This window comes from Chenopodium quinoa, unplaced genomic scaffold (genome assembly GCF_001683475.1).
Source record: "Chenopodium quinoa cultivar QQ74 unplaced genomic scaffold, ASM168347v1, whole genome shotgun sequence".
NCBI classification, from domain to species: domain Eukaryota; kingdom Viridiplantae; phylum Streptophyta; class Magnoliopsida; order Caryophyllales; family Amaranthaceae; genus Chenopodium; species Chenopodium quinoa.
Genome location: NW_018745170.1, coordinates 362,007 through 389,120, shown reverse-complemented (window position 1 = coordinate 389,120; position 27,114 = coordinate 362,007). Strand labels below are relative to the sequence as shown.

The 27,114-nt window shown below is 33.0% G+C and overlaps 3 protein-coding genes across 4 annotated transcripts; 1 reads left to right on the top strand and 2 right to left on the bottom strand.

Moving 5' to 3' along the window:
• Nucleotides 1–2,879: 2,879 nt before the first annotated feature.
• LOC110710176 (thermospermine synthase ACAULIS5-like) lies at nt 2,880–7,344 on the top strand. The gene is made up of 10 exons (XM_021888441.1): nt 2,880–3,123; nt 3,818–3,884; nt 4,160–4,254; nt 5,043–5,145; nt 5,325–5,413; nt 5,562–5,718; nt 5,884–5,959; nt 6,073–6,131; nt 6,227–6,363; nt 7,013–7,344. The coding sequence occupies exons 1-10, from the start codon at nt 2,975–2,977 to the stop codon at nt 7,092–7,094; spliced, it is 1,014 nt and encodes a 337-aa protein (XP_021744133.1). The 5' UTR covers nt 2,880–2,974; the 3' UTR covers nt 7,095–7,344.
• Nucleotides 7,345–8,535: 1,191 nt separating this feature from the next.
• On the bottom strand, nt 8,536–13,651 carry LOC110710175 (mechanosensitive ion channel protein 10-like). Its single transcript, XM_021888440.1, has 5 exons — nt 11,982–13,651; nt 11,739–11,859; nt 10,787–11,080; nt 10,490–10,692; nt 8,536–8,965 (listed from the first exon to the last, which is right to left on the bottom strand). Exons 1-5 carry the CDS (start codon nt 13,316–13,318, stop codon nt 8,710–8,712), a joined length of 2,211 nt encoding a protein of 736 aa, XP_021744132.1. The 5' UTR covers nt 13,319–13,651; the 3' UTR covers nt 8,536–8,709.
• A 3,375-nt stretch (nt 13,652–17,026) lies between these two features.
• LOC110710287 (mechanosensitive ion channel protein 10-like) lies at nt 17,027–22,115 on the bottom strand. Of its 2 annotated transcripts, none has more exons than XM_021888556.1 (6): nt 20,513–22,113; nt 20,278–20,398; nt 19,292–19,585; nt 18,980–19,182; nt 17,901–18,199; nt 17,027–17,493 (listed from the first exon to the last, which is right to left on the bottom strand). In XM_021888556.1, the coding sequence occupies exons 1-5, from the start codon at nt 21,832–21,834 to the stop codon at nt 17,950–17,952; spliced, it is 2,190 nt and encodes a 729-aa protein (XP_021744248.1). In that variant the 5' UTR covers nt 21,835–22,113; the 3' UTR covers nt 17,027–17,493; nt 17,901–17,949. The 2 variants fall into 2 exon arrangements, with proteins under 2 accessions (XP_021744248.1, XP_021744249.1); XM_021888557.1 differs by lacking the exon at nt 17,027–17,493 and having other exon boundaries at nt 18,064–18,199; nt 18,980–19,069; nt 19,150–19,182; nt 20,513–22,115.
• Nucleotides 22,116–27,114: the final 4,999 nt, after the last annotated feature.

Genomic DNA, 27,114 nt, shown 5'->3' with positions numbered 1-27,114 from the left:
TAGAAGGAGAACATACAACTTGTGGGAGGCTGGTAGAGAATCCTATGGTCTCTTCAGCATGGCTTTGCAGACATTTGATACAAGACTTGGAGGCAAACCCAGAGATTCCAGTTGAATCATTGCAAAGAGTGTGCATGAAAAGGTACGGGATCCATGTCAAGCTGAGATTGTTTTATATTACAAAGTGAAGAGTTTAGTCAAGGAGCAAATACATGGTGGTTTTGCTCAGTCTTATGCACTCCTACCAAATTATGCAAAGATGATTAAGGCCACAAATCCTGGGTCATATGCTCTTATTACATGGACTGACAGTGGGGATCAGAGTTTCAAATTCAAGGCTTGTTTCATATTTTTTACAGCTCAGGTCAAAGGATTCTTGGGTGGTTGCAAACCTATCATAGGAATAGATGGTGCACATCTAAGTGGCTATTACAAAGGGATTATGCTCACTGCGGTTTCAATTGATGGGAATAATGAAATTTTTGTAATAGCCTATAGTCTTGTTGACACAGAGAGAATAAATACATGGACTTATTTCTTTAGAAACCTAAGGTGCTTATTTGCCCAGTATGGATCTCAAAAGGATGACTGGACTTTTATAAGTGACTGGATGAGGGTAAGTTTCTCCTTTTTTTTAAATTTGTGTTGGTAATCTTGAGCTCCACTATCTAACTTTGCCATGTTTTTTGAAGGGTGTTGAATCAGCTCTGTTTGAGGTGTTCCCAAGAGCAACTAGGAGAGTATGCTGCTAGCATTTGTACTCAAACTGCAAGACTGCAGGATGGAGTGGGACAGAGTTTCATAAGCTCTTTTGGATTGCAGCAAATGCTTACAATGAATATGTGTATGAAAAAGCAATGTCTAAGATTAAGGAGTATGATGCAGCAGTATTTCCGTATCTTACAGATGTGGAATAGCAATGGAGTGTGCACAAGTTTGACAGAACAGTTTGTTGTGATCATAACACAACAAACTTTGTTGAGTCATTCAATGCATGCACAAAGCCCATCAGAGATATGCATGTGTTAACATTACTGGAAGGTAAAAATATTGTGCCTAATTTTTTGAATTTTATGCATGCAAATGGTAGTTTTATAGCACAATGTTCTGATATTAATTGTGATATGTTTGTCTACTTGCTGTAACTTTTTTTTTTTTTTTTTTTTTTTTTTTGGGACTAAATCAGCTTAAGGAATTGGTGCATGAAAAGGACAGGTTCTAGGTTTGATAAAACAATTGTTATGGAACCTAATGAGCTGACAGAGTATGCTAAAGGGGTTTTGGAGACAAGGAGTGATGAGTCTTGGTTCTGTCATGTGACAACAGCTGGTGGTGGAGAATTTGAAGTTAGGGATGGCCATGTCAAGTTCCCTGTCACACTTGGGAATATAGCCTGTGGGTGTGGGAAATGGCAAGGATCATACCATGCAAGCATGGTCTCAGGGTCATTTACAGCCAAAGACTTGAACCCAGGAATTTTGTGTCACCATACTTCAAGGGGGCTGCATATAAGCTAACTTATGCAGACCACATCCACCCCGTGGCTGATCCAACTCACAGGCCATCACTTGATGTGCCTGAAATTACACACCACCAACTGTCAAAAGAAGTGTAGACAGACCAACTAAGCAGAGAAGAAGAGCCCCTCATGAAGCAAAGAGAGGAAAGAGGCACAAGAACAACAAATGCAGTCTTTGCAAAGAACTGGGACACAATGCCTTAACCTGTAAGGCAAGAAAGGCAGCAGCAAAAATGGCAGAAAATGCAGCAACCACTTCACAGCAAGGCAAAGGAAGAGGGAAGAAGAGAAAGGCTGACAATCAGCATCCTTGAAGCTGCCAGGCATGATGTGTAATTTTTTGGTGAAAACTTTTAAAACTTAAGTGTTAAGCATCGGGGTTTTTTTTTGAAGAAAATGTTAAGTACTTGGTTGTTTTGGCATAAACATGTTTTTGACATTTCCAAGAAATGTAATACAACTATTGCACAATTATGTAGCCATAATTTTTTGACAAACCAAGCTAACAATTCAATGCAATTTTATTTAAGCAATGATATTTTGTTTACATTAATCATTTCAAGGCTACAAATACAATATCCATAAACATAATTACTCCTATTTATATTGCTGCATTTACTATCTTTTACTGCTTTGCTACTCTTCTCTTGAGCTCCTTCAACTCTTGCTTCAACAAGCTCTCACCTCCATGGAATTGCGTGTCTATCCCTCCCCTGCTTTGATTTTCATAACCCGACAGGACATTTTGCTCCACATTACCCTTGCACCATTTGAATGTCTCACATACATCACACTTATAGTACAACCTTTGTGGATTTTTTGCCGAATCATAGCTCCTTATTGCAAACTTCCTACCACAACAACAAGCTTTGTTTGGCACTCTTACGTAGGAAGAATCGAAAGATGACGATGATGATCTCGAGTGTGTGGACATCTTTGCAAATGCTTTTAGAAGTGTGACTTGGTACGTGAATCCCTCAAGTACTACATTTATATATACAAACTAGTCGTTATAACTATTCAACGGCTAGTTTTTTTTTTTTTTTAAAAAAAAAAAACCGTTGTAAATTATGGGTATACTATGAAATAACCTTAAACTAAATGGTATATGGTGAAATAACTTACAAAATAATGGTATATGGTGAATTAGTAAATTACCCCAAACGGCAGACTAACGACAGTTACCAAAAAAGGCATTTTGTGTTAATGTAGAGTAACTGAGTGGTATTTGGTGTATTAGAAAGTTTTTGGTGGTATATGATGAATTAAGCTTTAACTCAGTGGTATATGGTGAAAATTCCGTTTTTAAAAAAATTATTGGTTGCTTTTTTTCATCTATAAATACCCCCTTTGTGTCTTCTCATTTTCACACAATTCAACTTAAAACAACTAAAACTATCCATTTCTTTCTCTCTCTAAAGTGTTTAACTTTCTCTCTCCTAGCTACTTAAGAAAATGGGCACTGAGGCTATTTCGATCATCAATTCAAGTGCTCTAACAGCCGTTTTTGATAAACCTAACAATTGTCTCAATCAAGAAAAAAATGAGTTTTGGTATGAGGAAGAAATTGATGATGACCTTAAATGGTCCTTTGCTTTGAAGAGGTTTGTTCTAATCTCTTCTTCTTAATTAATTACGGTAATCTAACTACAATTTTACCGTCGTTTAATATGTGTAAATTTTTTTAATGACGAAAATGTTTATCAATTAATGACGGTAAATATCAAAAGAGCATCAGACTTAGATCATCAGTGGTGCACGACACCATGCCACCTAGTCATGTACACTTGTGAACGAATCCTCTCATTCAAAAGTGATGCATAGGTAGCATATAGCAATGTAGCATGCATGGTGCTAAGAAGCCATGAAATAGTTAGTAGAGATTAAAAATACTCCATAGATAAATTTTCATGCTTAAGAGTTCTCATCAAATCTAATCTTTTGCTATCATGCATGTTTAAAAGTTAGTTGCATGTCAATTCGTAAAATGTTGAGAGAATGGTATGGAGTACTACGTAAAATGTTTGCATTGGGATATAAATTAAAATAAAAAACTTTTAATTTTTAATTTTTTTAATTAAATTCACATTCCATACTTTATAGTTTATACCGTTATAATAGTAATATTTTATTTGGAAAATGATCATCATTTACTTAGAAATTTAGAGGAAGAATAATTTAATTTAATGTGTATGTTGTAAAACATAACTGTCGCATGAAATTTTCATTGATAAAAATTAATGATTTTGATTTTTGTAAGTGATTTTCTATGACTGATTTGTTATTCTTGCCTCTCAGCGTGCTGCAAGAAGCGACTAGCGAATTCCAGGACATTGTGCTACTCGACACTAAGAAATTTGGGAAGGTTTGTACATCTCTAATCAAATTAAAAACGTCGTCGAATTATAATTTAATAATTTATGTTTTGTCATGATATAATGTGACCTAATATGATTAGGTAGTTTTAACGATTTCAAAATGATAAATTATCTTGGCGTGATATGATGGTTACGGACCATGCATATAATTTTTTTTTTTCTCTTACATATATTTTAATTTATTAACATGTTTATTTTCTTATTTAATATAATGCCACTAGTATGTAATTTTGATTTTTTTGGTATGTGAATATATGTATAGGTGTTGGTGCTTGATGGAAAGATGCAAAGCGCTGAGGCTGATGAATTTATTTACCATGAATGCTTAATTCACCCTGCCCTCCTTTGTCATGCAAAGTGAGTTCAACTCCTAATACTCAATTAAATTGTATTTACTTTAAGTAGTTACACATGAAATTTTCAATTTGTATATATAGAACAATAATAATTTAAAATATAATTTTTGTGACTTATATGGTAAAATTTACTTTAATTCATTTAATAATATAATCTCTTTGAAATTAAGAATCACCATAGCATCAATAATTCAATAGCATAGTCAATGTTACACATCTTATGACAATTCTGAGTCATCAAATACCCAATATCAAGAAACGTGAGAACTTTTTTATAAATACGGAAAAATCTTATCTGTGACAACTACTTTCAATTTGGACAAATGTAGAGTAAATAATTTGTACAACTCAGGACGATGGTGGAAAAATAAAGGATTATATGCTTAATTAATTCAGGTTATTAACAATTATATATATTTCATTAATCACCTAAAACTAACCCATAAAAATAAAATCAAAGAACTCAATAGTTGGTCATAGTTGTGGTTGGTAGAAATCAACTATACTTGATGATAACATAAAACTTTAGACACAGTAATAATAATGTGGCATTTTGTTGCCTGTCTCATTCGCATATATGAATAAGCTCATAAGCTATAACTTGCATGCGCGCAATTATTTACATGAATAATGTATTTGAGTAATATACTGATTATGTGGGCGTTCAATTTAAATACAATATAGCGAAAATACGTGTCATGATATCATTGGTTTCGATTTATTAGTGAGTATGATTATGCATGTTTAATCAATCAATGACAAAGTTTTGTGGATTAATGATGATAACAGCCCCAAAACCATGTTCATAATGGGTGGTGGTGAAGGTTCTGCTGCTAGAGAAGCCTTTAAGCACAAGTCCATCGAGAAAGTGGTCATGTGTGACATTGATAAGGTAAGATATAACGTCTTGATCAATGACGGATAGATCTGACTCAATAACATTTTTATTAAGAAAGTTATTACGAAGTAGAGAAAAATTAACCTTGTGATCTTTATTTAAGGAAGCGTGCATTAACTACATTTGGATAATTAACCTGTAGTATAACGTGCTAAATTTCTTAACTCATGCAGGAAGTGGTGGATTTCTGCCGTAAACACTTAACTATCAACCTAGAAGCCTTCAACAATAGCAAGCTTGAGCTTAGGATCAATGATGCTAAGTAAGTTTTGACACTATTGATAAGAAAAGGGGGAAAAAAAAAAAGACTACTTATTTTATTTGACCGTATAGGTGTAACTTCCTATATCCAACCAAATAGGCGTATTTAACTCTACTTGAAACTGAATTTACATTGTTATTATTTGTAGGGCTGAATTGGAGGGAAGGAAGGAGAAATTTGATATAATTGTAGGAGATTTGGCTGATCCAGTTGAGGGAGGACCTTGTTATCAACTCTACACCAAATCTTTCTATGAGAATATTCTCAAACCTAGGCTTACTGAAAATGGCATCTTTATCACTCAGGTTTCATTAATTTTTTTTTTTTTTTTTTTTTTTTTTGGCTCAATTTCATTACAAGTAAATTAATACTATCATAGAATCTATTGTTACATGAAAATTAAATGCTTGATTAATAATTTCATTTTCAAACTTTCACAGTAATTAATCCATCTAAAATTTTTGGTATAGGCTGGGCCTGCTGGTATTTACACCCACAAGGAGGTCTTCTCTTCCATTTATAACACCATCAAACAAGTCTTCAAATGTAAGTTGATCTATATATATAAAGCCGACTAGGGCTAAGTATATCAAACTTACATACTTCCTCCGTGTTTTATTTTGACTAAATTTTAACCTCTATTTGTTTGTGTTACGTAGATTTTGTACCTTTCACTGCTCATGTGCCATCGTATGCTGATACCTGGGGATGGGTTATGGTATGGACTACATAACTATTACTTCATATAATTTTTTTGTGAATGTTTTTTCTTTTTATGAATGCATATATCAACTAATTATTATTTCTAATTAGGCCTCGGATCATCCAATTCTTCTCGATGCTAAGGATCTTGATGAGAAGATCCAAGACCAAATTGATGGAGAGTTGCTCTACCTAAATGGGGCTGCCATGCTTTCCTCAACCTCCCTTAACAAAACCTTATCTCAATCGTAAGCAAATCCTTCTATATTTTCCCATGGCTTTGATATCACGTAGTACGAAGTACAAGCTATTTCAATTTCATAAAAGGTTTTTTTTTTAAATTAAATAGGCGACATTTGAGTTTTACAATCAAGTTTATGTATCATGATAACCTTTACATATAAACATAATGTAGCAATAAATAAACAAATTAAAAACGTGTGCTTTGCATTAAATGGATTCTTGTAAATAACTGGGCTGCATTTTCACCTCCCGAATTCTAGAGGCCCAATTAATTCCCTATTTCTAATTTTTTTTGGGAGACCATTCTAAACATTGATTGCAAGAAAATCACAAGAGAGGAGGGTGGCTAGTCTAAAATATGTAGAGATGTTAAGTCGGGTGAGTAGGCCAGGTTCAGATCATGTAAAGTTAGGTCGTGTCATTTCAAATTGAAGTTTGTGCTCATGCTCATAAAAATTTGGTTCGATCACTAGAAATTCTGATATCGAGTCAGTTTTGACCATCTAAAGATATGATCATAATTCATAAATAAATATATTATGGTTGAATCTACCGTTCCTACTATTATAATAATATGGTCATGGTCTCGAGAGTCAACGATAATTATTGTATAATAATTTTATTTGTGTTTTCATTTTTCTTTAAATTTGGCAGGTTGAAGCAAGAAACTCATATCTATACTGAAGAGAGTGCAAGGTTTCTGCATGGTCATGGACTGATAATTAATCGTTTATAAGGACAATTGGAGCAGCAAATCCAGCATCAACTGAATGAAGGGCATGTTGTTGAATATAAATTAATAGTAGGAAGGAGGATGTTTTTAATCTGTTGCTGTTGTAGAGACCTAAATAAAATTAATATATAACTAGGGTTTCTTATAGGAAGGAGGATGTTTTTAATCTGTTGCTGTTGTAGAAACTATATTAGTAGCTCAAATGAAAACCAAAAAAAAAAAAAAAAAAAAAAAAAAAAAAAAAAAAAAAAAACTAAACTTGTCTTCAACTTTATTTTATGAAATGAAAAAAGAGGTATTTCTCCCAAAATTCTATCTCAATAGTTAATCATAATTAATCTTAGTTAATCTTGAAATGCCTTTATTTTTTTAGCACTTTGATAAGAAGTCCTGATTAAGTGAAGGAAATTACACAAATTGAAAATATTCACAAACCGAAATTAACTAATGATTCTCTTAATTTTCACTCATTTTTATTCTCTTCGAGGCTTTAGTAATATTATAATGTGTAATCTGTAAGGCTTGAGCTTTTAGAAATATGGGTCTTGAACCCTTATTTAGGGCCCTTGACCTAGCTCATTCATTACTTTCTCTGTTTCTCAAAGCTCATTCTAATTTTGGCAGCATCCTGATTTCACACTCTAAAGAAGGCCACTTTAAGTGTACCTGCAAGTCTACATTATTTTATTAAACAAAATGTTTTAGGCATCATCCATTATGGATCGTATTTGACTAGCTCTCCGACTTCTAGATGTGAAGCCAGAATTGAATCTTACCAAAGCTCACCGAAGGAGGGATTTTCCTAAAATCACCTCCTTCTCTCCAAGCTTGGAATCGAACTATCAATTACTTTGTGTAAGGGTTTATAGTTGTATTATATAGTCATATTGGCTCTCTTAGTTAAGTAACGATGACCTACAGCAAAGAATAATAAATATTCAAGCCAATAAAGAAATTGTCATTTGTGAACCATAACCATAAACTTTACAATTCACGATTTATTTCAAATATTAGACACCTGCAATAATGCTATAAGCCTATCAAGCTATGAACAATGTGCTCATAAGGCAACCAGCTTTCTCAAACGGACTACGGAGCTTCTCCGGCAAAAATCATCATTCATCAGCTTATAATCCTGGCTTAAAGCCAGTAATATTACAACTATATATATACATATAAATTGCTAGTAGCCTGTTTGGCAGACAATAATATACGGTTGTAAACTTGTAATGATAATGAAGTTGTACAGGTTTTTGCAAGAAAAGGCTCATGGTAATATGGCTATAGCCCAAGTACTACATTGTAAATAAATTTCCATTACCACTTATCATAATCTTCTATAGGCGGTAATAAGTGGTAATGCAAATTTATGAAGCATAATATCATGAGACTTCCTCACAAAATTACATATAAACTCTAATATTACAACCTACCAAACGAGTCGTAACAAACATGTGTATTTGTAGTATCACAAGCCCAAAAATAAGAAGATATGTAAATTTTATTTTGATGCCCTATAGTAGCAAACAAAATGAATTTTATGCCTAAAAAATTCGGAGTATCCTGGACAAAGAGGTGACTTACTTGCAGCTGCAGATACAAATGAACTCTTCAGCAATCAACCAAGATAATTTTGAGCCATTTTGGTAAGATGAATCTCCTGAGGAAGTAGGTGGTAAGAAATTTCGAGGTCATCAAATATGCTCTTCATTTGCAAGACAAATTCTGATCTCCGCCTGTTCCTCTCAACAATGTCTTGATAGTTCATAGTATGATTGAAAACGAGAACCATTTTTATCTTATTTACGTTCTCGATCTCTTTAACAACCAAAATGTGCTCTGGGTGCCACAAGTGGGAAGCTTGATCCACATACCTGCAAGAAAAGTTTTAGGGAATTTATCAACAGTGTCAAACTTCCACTGTCAGGCATGTCAGGAAATAATAATCATGTATGCGGAGTACTAATATTGAATTTTCATGACAACCCCATCTGAAATAAGTAGCGGGAGAGGGGGTGAGATGCGCACTACTATAACAAAGGGTTTTATTGAAATCATGCATTCATGATGAACTATTAATTATAAATATTTGTTGCAAAGAAATTTCAATAGGAAAGGACAATATATTTAGTAGATGTTTAGTAAACTGTAAAAGACTAGGCCAAAAAAGTCTCATGTATAATCTCAATATCCAAAATAATAAGCATACAAAACTATATTTAGTAGATGTAAAGTAAACTGTAAAAGACTTGGCCAAAAATGTCTCCTGTATAATCTCAACATCAACCAAAATAATAAGCATACAAAACTTCTAGCTATTAGCCTTTTACCTATGGTTCTTAAAATGGTCTTACTTGTTCCAGTTTCACCAGTTATCAATAACGGTCAAAATATTCAGCTATCTCATATGGCTGAACATCTAATGCAAAAGTCGAGGGGAAAGGTTAGCCCTCGACCATCATAGATAGAGCATAGAACTGTTTATGAAGTTCACTCTTTGCCATTTCAGAATACAATGAAGTAATAAGTCCTGCTGCTGTGATAGAGCAGTGAGAGCCTAGCAGAAAAACAGTAATATATAGCCTCTCTACACCAGACGTAAGAGCAAAGAAAGATGACAGAACAAGTTATAACACCAAATCTTCCCAATTCTTCCCCGTATTAAGAAAGATTTCTAACTCAAATGATAAACATAATCTCATCTAACACCAACACATGTATTAGCATACCCTTTATTGCAAAGCAGCATGCTTCAATCAGCTGACCAACAATCTATTATTACCTTTCCTCTCTAACTTTTTTGAATATACTTGTTCCTTTCCAACACTAACGAAATTCACTCAATCAGATTCTAGTTATTATACTCCCCACCCCCAAAAGAATCTAAAAGAGAAGTGTAACGCAACCCCAGAGCTAAAGAGTGTAGTAAACCAAATCTTCCCACATTACTTTCTTTTTCTACTTGCTAGTCTTGTGTATCCATTACCATACTTCAAGATCAACATCCGTTGTTGGCTTTGCAATATACGCAGTATAGAGCAGACCTATCTTTGGGTTTTCTTAGTACATTTAACGTACTAATAATATGAATCTATTGATAGAATATTCATTCGCTCTCACAAAGTTCCATCTCTAGCTTTTGATTACTCAATTCTCATAACTTAACTTTCTACCATCTATTGATCTTTTGAAAACAGTTAGAAGATACTTCGTATATAAAAAAAAGTAGATTAGCACGGAGTAGGTAACAAGAGATATCTAGAGATCCTATGACAACAGTCACAACACCAACTCCACCCCCACAACCGACACTTTGGCTAAATAAACTAAGACAAATCTAACACCTGAACCGTCAAAATAAATGATAATGCTGAGGTAGTTGACATATGCTAACTTACTTCTTTATTCGATCTTTTAGCTCCGCAATCTTTGGCAGCGGTGTTTTATAATCTATTCCAAACTCCATAGTATCTGCCTGATCTGGACTCCTGTAATAGTTTCCAATGGGTTTAGTAGCTAACACCGCATTTGGATAGTATACCTTTTCCTTGTCCAATTTCAAGAATACTGTTGTTAAGATATTCATCTCTTCCACAATCATCTGTTACAACATCAAAGAAAATTTGAGTTGGAAAGCCCAAAAAAAAAACACTAACAAACAATTTTACAGGAAGCATCACAGCAGGATATATTACCAGTTTTCCATCAACAACACAGCGATCACCAACATCAAATGGATGCATAACAAAAACAAATATAATTGCTTCAAAAACAGTCTTACAACTGTTTCCAAAAACAAAAACTGCCACCAGAAGTTGAGAAGATAAGAAGAGAAGCATTTTTGACGTAAGAACTTCTGTCATAAGAAGCCAAAGTACTAGAATTATGATAATCAGGATTCCACTCAGTAACTTATTGAGGTCATCCACAGCAGTTTTATTGTCATTAAGAGCATGTTTGAGCGCCTGCCGATCTTTGAAGACTTGTACCTGCAAATGGAGAAAGAAAAAGGAAAGGAAATATAACGAGCTTCCCGGATAATCTTCAGTCACAACTTCAGCAAGCATTTAATTCATGAAATCTAATAGATCAAAAAAATAAAATGTAAAACCAGGGATTTTCAGTTTTGTGTCCTAAGAGGCTTGTGACTAACTATCCTGTATCTCTGTCCAGTAAGCAGACAAAAGCTTTTTTCAATTAGATTTGGTGCAGTAAAATATCTAAGAAAGTCCATGAATGCTAGAGAAGCAAAGTTGTGGATTTATAATCTTTTACATACAAGTAGCATAGATATAATGCTCAGTTAACATACTCCGACATGGCTGTGGACACTTGACACTTTATTTTGGACCAAAAACATGGAATGTTTCATAAAATAGCCGGGTCTAACAATTGGACACATGCTCGTGCACAAGAAAATAGAATTTGGAACCAAAATTGTTCACAAAAATTGACATAAACTACATTTTCAAGCCTTTAAAGTAACAAATAGAATCATCTCAAGCAAGACAATTAATAAGAATATGAAATACATCAGTGGTATGCTATGTGCATATGCAGTAATAGCCATTTTGAATAAACCAAAAGAGGATAAGCACTTCAATTAGGCCATATGATGTATGTTGATAAATGAGTTATCATCCTTACCACCCACTTAGAAAAAGATTTCCAATCAATCTGTTTGTTTTCGTTGACTTCGAATAATGGAAAAATAAGTTCCACCTCTTCCCAAATCATGAACCTGTGGAGGTCAGCTCCATCAATGTAGCTGAGAAGACAGATGTAAACATGTTGATCAGAGAAAATCACAAGAAAATTGTGTTTATTAAATTGATTCACAAGAATAGACACATTCAAAACCACAATTGAGATTAACACAAAACATCTTACAGTTGATTGATATCCTGCATATCACTAAGTAAATGGAGTCCATTCTTTTCATTACCAATCACGTTGTAGAATATCCTAACAGCAGTTGTTATAGCCTCCTCCTCACAAGTAATTTCATCATCATCCAACCTAACCCCTCCTTCAACTACGTTTTGGTTGAGAATACCAGACATAGTCGATAAACCTGAATTGGATACCACATCAACCAACAACTGCATAGTCCAAGAAGGCACTTTCTCCTTCTTCATTTGGTGAAGCTTCTCCCAATCAACCACTTTATTCTCTGTGTGACTCCCTATGTGCTCCATAAAACTTACTCGAGATTCTTGACTGTCCTCCCTACTAAGTTTACGGGCCAACTCAACCACGGGTTTCCCCGAGAGAGTTTGGAGCACATAATGATGAAACACAGCTTCCTGAATCCTATTAAAAAACCTATTCAAATGAAAAGAAGATGCTAGTATCTTTATCAATGTAGTCTTAACCAACCACAAAAATGACCCAATTAGACACGAAGCTATAGTCCAAGTAATGAAATCGAGTTTTCTCTTTGTTTTTGCTGTCATTTTCGGGGCGGAGTTGGAATCATGCTTAAACAACACAACCCAAGTGATAAGAACCAAACCAATCCAAATAAACACCACAACATTAGTTTGCAACCCATGAGTAAAGTACACCACATTCTTCTTCAATAAAAACTTCCATTCAATCAAAAACACAATGCAATGCACAACCCATCTGGTTATCAACACTCCAGAAAATATAGCCATTAATAGTGTAAACCATTTCCAAACCTCTAACCCCCAAAAAAATTTACCCTTAAAACGCTCAACTTTTAAGCTACAAATCAAACAAGCCAAAATCAACAAGAAAACAATCAACTCAAGTAACAATTTTATCGTCATTCGCCAACTATTTCTAACACTTAGCTGAGCAGTTACCCTCTCATATATTTCTCTTTCATCTGGCCCTTCCTTCTCCTTCTCCTTTCCCTTTGACCTTCCAGAAGCTTCTGCCACCCTAGGTGTGCTCACCCGAGGTGTGCTCCCTGAAAAGGGAGACTGGTTCGAAAATCGAGGCGTTGCAGCTAAATTTTGCAAGGTCTGTGTGTCAAGAGGAACTGAGGGCCCCCCAAATCTTGATTCTTTCTTGAAAGTATTTCTTCTTCTAATGAGGGGTTTATTTGGGCTTGAGCAAAATATGGAATTTTCTGTAGATTGAGAGGAATAATTTGTGGGTTTTTCTTCAAATTCATTGTTTTGCAAACCCTTTTTGGGAGATTTCTCAAGTTTTAGAGGTGGGATAGGAATTGAAATTTCTTCCGGGTTTGCCGCCATTGATGAAGCCTTTCAAAACCTTAGTTTTTTTAGCATGTTTTTCAACTCAGAATCTAAGGATTTGTTTGGGAGGGAGATGAGTTTGCATTATTTGAAAGGAAGATTGATTGAAGGTGACTTTGGTGGAAGAAAAACAGAGGAAGTAATCAGAAAACAGAGCAAGTATTGTAGTATAATGATATTTTCTATTTTTATTTGATTTGATGTATTTAGAAATGTTTGTTGTTTTGTTTTCGTGCATCGTAACAACAACAGTTACAAAAAAAATAGTCTGTATCATTGAAATATGTATGTTTACATTATTGAGAATTATTTAAAAGGCTCAATGGCAGGAGTTTGACTTAAGGGGATTGCTAGCCTGCTATGTTAAATAAACGTTAATACTCATTCGTTTCATTTTGTTAAGTATATCTGTATACATCCAATTTTCGTTTAATAATTAATCAACCCTAATGTCCTTAAACTGATAAATACTCTAGAATAGTCCCTAATAGCTAAATGAAGTATAATAACAATATACACTAGACTGGTCATTGATAACTGATGTTAACTTGCAAAATAACTTAGAGTCGTGTCTTTAAACCAAAGTATGATTTCATTTCGAATAATAGCAAGAATATATTCTAAAATAAGGAAACATTCTTAATCTCTTAGACATAAAATCCAACTCATACAAAGTATGATTTCATTCCTATTTCAGTAACTACTATAATAATGCCAAATCTTAATCTCAAATTGTCTTAAGCCTACTTCATTGTCATACAAATCTATTCAAGATATCAAATTTTATTCTGAGAACGGTATGTAGCTCCAAAGCATAAACTAACAGCTTAACATAAAGCCTAAATTAAAGAATTGTAAAAATAAGGAAGTAGTTATCCCTCAAGGTTTAGCTTATCATTGATTCATTGATCATATGTAGATTTTTTAGCCAAGCTAGATCAAAGATTCATTTTACATGCCAGCTCCCTCCCTAATTATTATCACAAAATTAGATCATTAGACATGAGTCACATGACAATTAGTTATTTGGATTGATTTTGGTTTATATCATATTCGGGTGATGAGTTATTCATTTTGGGCTATTCAGGTAACTGAAAACAATCAAGTCGTATTCGAGTCTATTGTCAATTAACTTAAATCACCGTGACATTAATTGATATTATTCTTAAGCATGAGAAATAAGATTATTCATGTTTCGAAGTCAATATAGGATCCATATATCTCTACTTAAATCACCACAACACCACATTTTATACTTTCTCGGCAATTTACTTGTCCCATTTAGACCAAAAGCTCTCACAAAAATTCAACAAATGTGATAGGTAAAATAAAATTCAGGGAATAATATCTTCTTTATTTAAACTACTAGTACTAGTCAACGGGAAAGGACCCATCAATTATTTAATCATGATTTCATTTTCATATGATTGCTACTTCACATTTTTTTAATTTCTTCGTGCTTAGTAACAGGCTTACAGCCAAACAACTCAACAAACAAGTACAAAAAATAATTACTTAAATAAAGTACAATTAGAGGTTTCAGATTCATTAATTAAGTACAATTAAATATTAATGACAACAAATCAACAATAAATATTATAATTATTCAAGAAGCAATTTTGAAGGGCAATAACATAAAAGAGTGAAAATTTAAGAATATCATACCTTAATCAAGCCTTAAATTATTTGCATCCATGATAACCTTGGAAAATTTTGAGTTTAAAATCTTGTGAAAAAGTTAAAATTCAACTCTCTAACAAGAAATAAAACAAAAAATTCAAGATAAACCATAAATAATCGTAATGAGTGTTGATTTGTATTGCATTTAAGGGAACTTTCACGGACATTGTTGGTAGAAATTTAGGCGAAAGTAAAAAATTGAAGGAGAGAGAAAGAGTAGTGAGAGCAAATTGGGAGTAATTTGAGCATCTGATATCATTTCATGTCCAGTTGTTGAAGGCTGGTCTCGAGACAGGTACATAATCAGGGTCCCTCGTTCAGAAATGAACATTTAATGTAACAAAAATGAACATTTTTCAACTGAACATATTTTACAATAATCTTATATTTTCTTAATAATTAAATGTTCATTTTTATGTAATATGATATTCATTCTTATAAAATAAATATTCATTTTTATGCTGTATAATGTTTATTCGTATAAAATAAACATTGACTTTGTTAGGAGAATGAATTGGCCAAGAAAGTTTCGATGACACCAAACAAAAATAGGGTCTTTAGGTGCCGGATCCACACGACCCCACCACGTCGACAACGATGACCACCGAGCTCCGCCCATCAATAGCGAAGTTTAGGAGGTGACTGCTCGTGATATGGAGGAGGATGTGGCTTGTATTGTTGCCGCCATTTTAGGATGGATTTGAAGGTTTGGAGAGAGAAAATTGTGGTGGATTTGGAGGAAGACGATGACAAAAAATTTGTGGGGTTTTTTCAGATTTAATTTAACAGATTGTGTGGGTGTTGTTGGACTTATTGTGTTGGGAAATGGGAAAGTGGGAATACTTTAAGACATTGAGTGACAGAATCAGTATAATTATGAACATGTATTGTTGAAATTGTGAACATTAATATTATAAGAATGAACATCTGATAATATGAAAATAAACATTTAATTTTGTAAGAATAAATATCGTATAGCAAGAAAATATTCATTTTTGTTATATTAAATGGCTGGACTCGGAACCAGCTAAAAATTTGCGTTTCACGTCGTGTGCCACCAGCGCATAACTCACAAAGCCCACAACTTTTGGGTTACCCAATCCTTTTATAATGGGCCAATTTCATAATATGTGGAGTTGTGCACACAATTAGACAATTTTAATTGCTTTATGGAAATTTCACCTTTAAAATCCTTATATTTTGTGATTGTAATTCATCATATTTTGTAGAAAAACGATCTTTGACTACTAACGATTCAATCCCCATTTGTTTTGTTCTTGGTGGTGAAATACCCAAAAAAAAAGGGTGGTTATTTACAACATTTTTTAAAAACCCGTTTTTTCAAAAAACAAAGAAACCCGTTTTTTCAAAAAACAAAGATTTTAAAGGTGGTTTCTGACAAAATTACCTTGAATCCTTGATTTATTTATTTATTCCACACTTGAGATTTAACTAGATTTACAAGAGATGTTAAAGTGATTTTCCCTCTTAATGTTAGATTTTACCTATCTTTATTCTTGAAATTTATTTTCCTTTAAATTCCATTATTTGGTTGATCTTCCTACGAGTGTTGTTACATTGATTCTACTCTTCTTATATTGTTTTTCTTGAGTTGATCATATACACACTTGATACTCAAATATTTTTTTTACTTAGCTTCATTACAGAGTCTCTTCAAACCTTCAAACCACGTCGTGAAGATTCATATTATATTATTCATGCAGCCTAGAAAAATGATATCCCGACCCCCATACACTTCTAAAGTTCCAAGACATACTCTCAAAAAATGCTATAAATTAGACATATTACAGTAACAAACTAAAAATTATTGACAAAATTTATGAAAAGATTCTCTTCCAGCCAATGAGAAAGGAGTGTACAGACGTTTATTGTACATTTGTAAACTGAGTGAGCATACACACAATACCTCTCTTTATATATGGCGTGTGCTCAAACAAAGCTGAAAATTGTAAAGTTTAACAAAAGAAGCAAGGAACCCAGAGATCATGGATTATAATTTATACATTATCATAAAGAGCCTTGCTAGATCCTTGCCTTCTTTATTTACTGTAGATCACGTCTTCACGTTGAGTGAAAAGTCACATTACATTTGTCTATTAAAGTGGTGCAAAAGTATATAATAAGATTACTTTTGCCTTTTAAGGTAACAAACATTACAAAGCAGTTTTACAAATTGAATCACATTATTAATTGATGAAACTTAGAGCAGAAGAAACAATTTACATCTGATTTCCTAGATTAGCATTGAGTCTACACGTAACTGCACATGCACAGCCCCGTCAAATAATCGAAAAGGGAAAGCCGAGGGAGAGCATAGCAATAAGAATTATAAATCTGTTTCGATAATTACACCCATAAGGGCATAAACGCTAAACAATGTGTTGATAATGCACCAGACTCACTTGACAGCAGCTTTCTCGAACGAACACAGAAGCTTCTGTGGTGATAATGATCATCAATGGAGCATGGTCCTGACATGAAGCCAATTAAGTTAGCATGCTCTAAACTACTAGCGGCCTATTCGTTAGGTGATTATAAATTGTGGTAATGGGAATGGATATGTATATTTGCAAAAAATTATCACACCAAAGTCCATGACAATGCAACTTTATCCCTAGTTCATTTTTTCGATATTAATTTTCATTACCAATTTATATCTCTAGAGCCTGGAGCTAGTAATGCAAATTTATGAAGCAAATAAACATTATCATGAACCTTCCAAGCATAATTATTGCGTATAAACCCATTACTATGATCGCCATTCATAACAGCCTACCAAACAAATCACCCATCAGAATGAAACATGACTGTCAAACAATTGTACCAAATGGAGTCTATGTACAAAAAAATCCGCAAATCCTGGAAAGATAACACTTACTTGCAATTACAGACGGCCAAATGAACTCCTTGAGTCTTCAGCTACCAAATTAGATGTTTTGGACTGTTTTAGTAAGATGAATCTCTTGAGGCAATAGTTGGTAAGAGATTTCAAGGTCATCAAACATGCTCTTCATTTCCAAGAAAAATTCAGTTCTTCGTTTGCTCTTCTCAACAATGTCTTGAAAGTTCATTGTATGAGTCACATAGACAGCCATCTTTATCTTATTTATATTCTCGATCTCTTTAACAACCATACTGTGTTCTGGGTGCCAATAGTGCGAAGTTTTCTCCACATACCTGCAAGAGGAGTAAAGTTTAGTCAATTTAGTAAATGTTTAATTAATTGAATAAGCAAAAGCTTCTTTCAATCTTAACAGGAAGCAAAAAATATTACAAAATACAAAACTTCGAGCTTTTACCAATGATTCTCATAGTAATCTTGTTTAAGTGTCAGTAGTTAAAAGTTACTAGTCAAGCTATCTCATATGGCTGAGTATCAAATGTTAAAGTCGATGAAAAAGGTTGGCCCTCGAACATCATAGATAAAACGATACAAATTTTCTTTTTCTATTTCTTTTTTTTTTTAAGATCAATGGGGGGCTAGCAGAAATACAGCTCTACACTAAAAAAGAAGACAGAACAAGTTCAGCATGGTCAGCACTTGTTCCTTTTCCTTTGCCATATTGGAAAGTTTTCTATTTCACATGTTAGATTTGAATTATAAAGTACCAATTCACCAGCACCTCATTTAGCATAGATTCATGCAAAACAGTATGCTTCACGCAGCTGACTAATCTATTGTCCTCTTTAAATATTTTACATTTACTTGTTCTTTTAATTCACCAACAAAATTCACTGATTCATGCTCCTGTCCTAAACACCCTCAAATTTCTAGTTTTGATCATTCTATATTTATAACAAAACTATTACCATCCATTGATCATTTTTGTAAACAATTAGGAGATATTTGTATATGATACGGAAAGTAGGAGATAACAACAGATGCTATCTGAACCATCCAAACAAATGCTATATTCTGCAGTGAAATGCTGAGGTAGTTGACTTAAGTTAACTTACTGCTTAATTCGTTCTTTCAGTTCTGCAATCTTTGGCAGTGGTGTTCTATAATCGATTGCAAACTCCAAAGTATCTCCCTGATCCGGACTCCTGTAATAGTTGCCAATGGATTTAGTAGATAAAAGTGCATTTGGATAATATACCTTTTCCCTGTCCAATTTCAAGAATACCGTTGTTAAGATATTCATCTCTTCAACAATCATCTGTTTCAACATGAAAGGAAATGAGTTATTATATACTTCGTAATATAAAATTTTTCTGAAAATAATAATTGATGATTTTCACAAGAAGCATTACAGTAGGAAGTATTACCAGTGTTCCATCAATGACACAGCGATCACCAACATCAAATGGATGCATAACAAAAACAAATATAAGTGCCTCAAAAACGGTCTTGCAAGTGTTCCCGAATACAAAAACTGCTACGAGAAGCTGGGAAGAGAAGAAGAGAAGTATCTTTGTCGTAAGAACCTCTGTCAGAAGAAGCCAGAGTACAGTGATTATAATAATCAGAAGTCCATTTAATAGCTTATTGAACTCATCCACAGCAGTCTTGTTGTCATTCAAAGCATGTTTGAGTGCCTGTCGATCTTTGAAGACATTTACCTGCAAATGTAGAAAATTAAAACAGATTTTTAAAAACAAAAAAAAAAATTAAGAGGGAGGGGGCTCCCAGCTAAATGTCAGTCTACAACATTTAATTCATGAAATTTAACACACCATGAGATAAGAATATAAAAGTGAAACACAATACAGTTGAGTCCAGATTAATTATCATGCAACTCTTTCCATTTAAGCACAGACATAAGCTTATTTCAATTAGATTTGGTGCAGAAATTATCTAATAATGTCCATAAAATTTTAGAGGCAAAGTTGAAGATTGGTGATTTTGCACAAGTACTATAAATATAGTCACAGTGTAACACCTAAAATCTGGCACTATAGACACTGAAAGCACAAAATGAAACAGCTTATAGACACTTGGCGCTTCAAATGGACCAATTTCTTCACTAATTAGCGGAGTGACAATCATACACATAACCATGTCTAAGACAAGTACCTGAGTCCGATTTTAGAGCCAAAACTATTTACAATTGACGTAAGCTACAGTTTTTAGCCTTAAATAGCAACAAAATAAACATCTCACAAAGTAAGCAGTATACTATCAATAAATTGCGAAGTACATCAACTGTATGCAAAACATAGATGCAATACGTAATTCCCATTATGAAGATACCTTCAAGACAGAATCAAGGAATATGAACATATATCATTAAGAAACAAGATAGCTTCCTTACCACCCACTTAGAAAAAGCCTTCAGATCAATCTGTTTTTTTTCATTGACTTCAAATAATGGATAGACGATATCCACCTCTTCCCAAATCATGAACCTATGGAGGTCACCTCTATCTATGAAGCTGAAAAGACAAACGTAAAACATGTTAGTAGAGAAGATCATAGCGCTTCTTAAATAAGTTCAAAAGAAATGACACATTTATGACCAAACATGAAATATCCACAAATCATCTTACAGTTCATTGATGTCAGCCTTGTCACCAATCACATTGTAGAATATCCTAACAGCAGTTGCTATAGCCTCCTCCTCACATGTAATTTCATCGTCATCCAATTCAACCCCTCCTTCAACTACATCTTGTTTGAAAATACCAGACATCGTCGATAACCCTGAATTGGATATCACATCAACCAACAACTTCATAGTCCAAGAAGGCACTTTCTCCCTCTTCATTTGATGAATCTTCTCCCAATCAACCACCTTATTCTCCATATGATTACCCGTATGCGCCCTAAAGCTCACCTGAGTACCACGACTATCCGACCTACTAAAATTACTAGCCAACTCAACCACAGGACGCCCTGAGAGAGTTTGTAGCACATAATGATGAAACACAGCCTCCTGAATCCTATCAAAAAACCTATTCAAATGAAAAGAAGATGCTAATATCTTTATCAATGTAGTCTTAACCAACCACAAAACCGACCCAATTAGCAATGAAGCTAGAGTCCAAGTAATGAAATCGAGTTTTCTCTTCGTTTTCGCGGTCAATTTCTGGGCTGATTCAGAGTCATACTTAAACAACACAACCCAAGTAACAAGAACCACAGCAATCCAAATAACAACCACAACAGTATCCTGCAACCCATGAGTAAAATACACCACATTCTTCTTCAATAAAAACTTCCATTCAATCAAAAACACAATGCAATGCACAACCCATCCAGTTACCAACATACCTGAAAATATAGCCATTAAAAGTGCAAACCATTTCCAAACTTCTAACCCACAAAATAATTTACCCTTAAAATTATCGACTATTAAACTACAAATCAAACAACCCAAAATCAACAAGAAAACAATCAACTCAAGTACCAATTTTATAGTCATCCTCCAACTTTTTTTAGCACTTAGCTGAGCAGTTACCCTCTTGTAAATTTCCCTCTCATCTGGGCCCACATCCTTCTGTTTCTCCTTCCTTCCAGAAGCTTCTGAAGCTTTAGGAGTCCTCTCTGAGAAAGATTGTTGGTTCGAAAATCGAGGTGAACCCCCCAAAATTTCAAGGGTTTGTGAGTCAAGAGGAACTGAAGGTTCCCCAAATCTAGTTTTTTCCTTAGATGTAATTCTTCTTCTTAAGGGTGATTCTGGGGTTGGGTATAATGGGAGTTTTCTAGGGCTAGGGCTAAAATTGGAAATTTCTTGAGATTGAGGGGAATGGTTTGTGGGTTTTGCTTCATTTGCATTGTTTTGAAAACCCTTTTGGGGAGATTGCTCGTTTGTTAGAGGTGAAATAGGAATTGCAATTTCTTCTGGGTTTTTGTTACTGGTTTCCGCCATTGATGAAGCTTCAAAAAGCTTGGTTTTTTAGCATTTTGTTGGTACTTTTTTAGCTCAAAAAAGAGAGAGAAGAGGTTTTTGATGGAAAGAAAGTAGAATTTGCATTGAATATTTGAAGGGGAAGAAAGAGAAGAGTGAGAATGGGAAGGTGGCTTCAGAGTAAGGAAAACAGGGCAAAGTTTCTTGGACCGAGGTTTAACTGGTTTAAAGCAGAGCAAGTAAGTAATAATTGCCTAAAAATAAAAATAAAAAAAAGGAGAGAAAAAAATACAGAGTAATTATATTTTAATTAATGCAGATATATTTATTATTATTACTGTATGTTTTTTATTAGGAAAATTTGCAAATTGTAGTCATTTAGTTTGTGTTTTATAAATTGTAGCCATTTAAAAAAAAAAAAATTGCAAATTGCAGCCCAAAAGTTTTTATAAATTGTAAATTGCAACTCAATTCAACTTTTTCATTGATTTGCGTGTCGAAAAATATTTGACTAAAGTTCTAGAGGCCATTTTAGCCCTTAAGAGTCCGAATTGAGCTCAGAAGCAAAAAAATAACCTAAGTGCCTCGTTTTGCGTAACAAAAATGTATCGATTTGTGGGCATCTATTTTTTGCTGTAAAAACGAGACACTAACGTTAATTTTTTGCCAATTTCGAGCTCAATTTGGGCCCTAAAGGGCTAAAATGACCACTAAAACCTTAACCGAATATTTTTCGACACGCAAACCAATGACGAATTTGAATTAGGTTGCAATTTACAATTTACAATAACTTTTGGGTTGCAATTTGCAAATTTTTTTTAAATGACTGTAATTTACAAAATACTAACTTTAAATGACTGCAATTACAAATTTTTCTTTTTATTATTGGTAATTTTGTAAAATTCTTGGAAATGTTGACTTGGTTGTATTTTACTCCGTATTTTTTTTGTTCAAAAAAAAAAACTTTTACTCTGTATTTTTTTTAGGACATGACTTGGTTGTATTTTGTTCTTGTTTAACAACGTGGATGATATTAATTACATCTCGTATTCCGTACAACTCCGTATATTGCACCAGCATCTAATGTTTCCAGAATTTTTTCCTTATTAGTGCTTCCCATTTTTTTTATTATTTTTTTTTTATTTTTTTTATTTTTTTTGTTAATTTCTCTCTTCTAATCGGTATTCCTTTGTTAATGCAAAATTTTAACCAATGATATCTTTAATTAGCAATATATATAAATAACAAGTACTTGATATCTAAAACCTGTATCTTGAGACAATTCTAAAAGGTCCCGATATGACTTTGTTTAATCTTGTGTATGAATCATAAATATTGGTCAAAGTAATGCATATAAATAGTGCAAAAGTCAAACTAAAGCACTTAAAAAATGAGAGAGTATTATTTTTGAAATAATTATGAATTTAATTGTGTACATAGATGCAAAAATAAAAATATTAATTATATTGATTAACAAAATAATTCCAAGCTGCATATATCATTAATTTATTATAGTATTACTCATACCAAGAAATTAAAGAGTAGAGTTTTACAAAGAATTAACAACTTCAAAATGAAGTTTTTGTTTTTTTTTTCTAGGGAAATTGAAGAACAAAGAGTTTCTATCATTGGAAATTCATTGTTATAATAATTATTAAATAACTAAAAGCTTGACTTGGTGGATTGACAATAATAACAAACAAGAAGACCATCAATTTATGTCAAAATTTTGACTATGGAACATCAATGTTACCTTTATCATCTAAAAGGTTGTTTAAAGAAGGTTGGAGTATTACAATAAACATTGACTTGTTGATGACTAACTATGGCAAAGTTGATACGATTATTACATTAGACATTGACTCGTTGATGACTAACTAAATAAGGTTTTGTTATTTTCATCTGAAATTAGGGGTGTCCATTCGGTTTTCGGATTGGATTTGGCCTAAATCCAATCCGATCCGAAATATAAATGGGTTTTTAATTTTTCAATCCGATTCGATCTAAATTACTCTCTCAATCCAACCCGATTCAATCCGAATTAAAGTTCGGTTATTTGGATCTGATTTGAAAATCTGAATAAAAATACGTTACTTTATAGCGTCTAATAGACTAGTACAATAAATTAAAAATAAGAATGCAATTATAAAAATAACATTTTGTCCAATCCTTAAGATTAATACAAATCTTGAAAATAGTCATGATTAACATAAATTGTTTAACATTAGGGCAAAATAAATTGTTCAAAAGAACTAGTAACACTAAAAGGCAACACCATTAGTCCATTACAACAATTACTCCATGCACTAAATATCAATAACAAGCAGCAACTTTCAGAAGTTTAAGACTTAAGACAACATCAACTTCCATATTATACATGCTTAATTCTAAATCGGTTTTCGGTTTGGTTTGGATCCGATTAGGATCAAACCGATCCAATCCGAAAATCCAAATTTTCAAAAAATCTCAATCCGATCCGATCCAATTTAAAATTCGGATCCGTTCCGAATTGATAATTCGGTTTGGATTGGATTGGATTTCGGTTTTAATCCGAATTATGGACACCCCTACCTGAAATTAGATGTTGTGATTTGAATTTTCTAAACTCTGGTCTGATCTAATATAAATTTTTCTGATCTGATTTGGTTATGATCAGCTATAAAGATTGTGTGATTTGACTAAACTTTGACCTTAATTGTACATTAATTTATAAGAAAAAAAACATTATCAAATGAGATTTAGTTAAATACATCTCATGTGTATATTTCAAATACTCGTATATAATTTTCATAACTGAAGTTAAAGACATATGGCAATAAGCAAACGTAATTAAGAAAATCTACTCTTGTCTGATATTTTTTTGATATGTCTGATCTGATCTAATTTTAGGGTTTGTTTGTTTCATCTTATTTTATCTCATTTCAAAAGAAATATACTCTGACAATATAAATGCTAAAAAATTCAAAAAAAATTAGTTCTAATAAAAATAAAATAATTTCAAATCAGTTAAAATAAAGTAAAATATGTTCATACTCTTTTTTTTATAGGAAAATATGTTCATACTTCATATAGCATAAGTTCAAACAAAATAAAGTAATTTCACATAAAGTAAAATATGTTCATATTGCGTAATTTTTTTTTTCTAAGCAAAAATATATATATTCATACTTCGTACAACATAAGTTCAAATCATATAATCAAATAAAATCAGATGAACTAGAGATGTCAGTGGGGCTGGTCAAGATAGGAGACCCGCCCTATCCCAGCCCCAGTGGGCAGGGATAGGTCCCAGTTTGGTGGGTGATGGGGCAGGGATGGGGATAAAAATCATACCCACCCTAGCTGATGGGCGGAGGTGGATTTTAGATTGTCCCCACCCCATCCCTGCCCCATCTGCACCCGCCCTACTTAATACCTGCCCCGCCCCCATTTCGTACCCGCCTAATACCCACATCCATATATTTTAAAACTTAAAATTATATACTTTTATACTATCTTATACAAAAAATTAAGTAAAGTAATGTCGTAAGTATAATATGAAATAGCCTGAGAACATAAAAGATAGAGGGATGGTTAGTTCCTCCATCTCCCTCCCAAGTGGTTGGGGGTTCGATCCTCATCCCCTTCTCCCTATTCCTGTGATAGGGTGGGGGACCCCCCCGGTATCTTACCCAAAAAAAAATATATTATATTAACAATGATTTTTTTTTAATTGTAATCAATATTATTTGTATTTGGGAGGCGGGGATTAGGCGGGTCTTAAGTGGGGGGGATGGATATCCAAGTGGGGGGTGGGGCGGGAATGGTTTTAAAATTGTACTCGCCGAGGTGAGATGGGGATGAATATTGGACCTGCCGTGGGGATGGGGATGAGAATGTTAGGTGGGGATGGGGATGGAAAGGCCAACATCCAACCCACCTCGCCCCATTAACATCCCTAAGATGAACCAACCTTAATAAAAATAAATTAAATAGAACAAAGCCTAAACAATGTGTTGTTTAAAAATTATAAGTACTGTTGTTTTATTTTTTATATTTTTTTTTGAAATAAAAAATTATAAGCACTTCAATTTCCAAATTTCATGGTTTTTTTTCCCTTCAATTACTCATTTTTTGAAGGATTTTTCTATAATAGTATAGGAGTCCAATTGGTATTTAATGAAATTCAGACTTCCGAGAGTTAATTATTAAGCACTTGAATTTCAAAGCATATGCATCATTGCAATGGTGGAAATTTATACAAAAGTTGATGATTTTTAATAAACGCTTATATTCTTGACATGACGCGCATAATCTAACATTTGTCAATTTAAAATTATTCCTTTACGCCATGCACGTAATAATTTTTCAATTTTATACTCCGTATTATTTGTAACATTTGTTTCTGTTTTTTATACTCCTTCTATGTTTTAATAAATGTTACATTTATTAAATACAGACGTGTTTTAATAATTATTACACTTTCATTTTTGACAAAAAACTACATTTTAGTTTACCACAAATATATATAAGTAGTCATTTGTCTCTATCTCTATCAATCTATCCTAATCTTATGCATTTCTATCTTTCTCTATTAATTTAACACATGTAAACAAATTTTGTCAACGCTTAAAAGCTGCAAATAATAAGAAACAAAGAAGGTATTATAACTAGTTTAGAACTCGTGCAACGCACGATATTACTAATCTTTTAAAATAATTATAAAGATATTATAGTTCGACCACTCTTTATATATATAAAAAAAAGGTGATTTATTTAAGAAAATTCAAATAACTTAGTCAAATTTAATTAATCACATAGCTCACAGTAGTATGTAAACACAAATTGGCACAAACCTATAACAATGATAGTAAAATTATTAAAGGATTAGACATTATCAATAATAAAAGAAATTAATGTATTATGGAATTTATAAATGAAGTACCGTTCTAAATTAATTATTTAATGTAAAAAAATTCATAAACTTGAGTTTATTAATAAGACGTATGTTAGGTTTTCATTAGAGGTGATCATAAATGGTCTGTCTCGATAGTATTATTGTTAAAATTGTTACGAAAAAGGTTAAGTAAAAATAATTGAAAATTCCAAAGACAATAATTCAAAACAAAGAAGATTATCATTTGAGTTTTTTTTGTAGATTTTTTTTAATTATTGAAAGAATATTGTTATAACGGATGTTTGCAATGGAACGATTTGGGAAATCACCCTCAAACACAAAATAAAATAAATAGCGAAACACGATATTAAAAGAGGCAGTGTGTTTATGAGGAAATTTAGATTTCCTCCCCTCAAACTAAAATA

Coding starts and splice junctions, on each gene's coding strand:
- LOC110710175 (XM_021888440.1), bottom strand. CDS start 13,318: ATGGCGGCAAACCCGGAAGAAATTTCAATTCCTATCCCACCTCTAAAA. Junction 11,081..11,738: donor AATCTTTTTCTAAGTGGGTG/GTAAGGATGATA, acceptor CTCCATTTGCAG/GTACAAGTCTTCAAAGATCG. Junction 10,693..10,786: donor GTGTTGTTGATGGAAAACTG/GTAATATATCCT, acceptor ATGTTGTAACAG/ATGATTGTGGAAGAGATGAA.
- LOC110710176 (XM_021888441.1), top strand. CDS start 2,975: ATGGGCACTGAGGCTATTTCGATCATCAATTCAAGTGCTCTAACAGCC. Junction 5,146..5,324: donor TCATGTGTGACATTGATAAG/GTAAGATATAAC, acceptor TAACTCATGCAG/GAAGTGGTGGATTTCTGCCG. Junction 6,132..6,226: donor ATACCTGGGGATGGGTTATG/GTATGGACTACA, acceptor ATTTCTAATTAG/GCCTCGGATCATCCAATTCT.
- LOC110710287 (XM_021888556.1), bottom strand. CDS start 21,834: ATGGCGGAAACCAGTAACAAAAACCCAGAAGAAATTGCAATTCCTATT. Junction 20,399..20,512: donor AAGGCTGACATCAATGAACT/GTAAGATGATTT, acceptor TTGTCTTTTCAG/CTTCATAGATAGAGGTGACC. Junction 18,200..18,979: donor CTGAAAGAACGAATTAAGCA/GTAAGTTAACTT, acceptor CTCCTCTTGCAG/GTATGTGGAGAAAACTTCGC.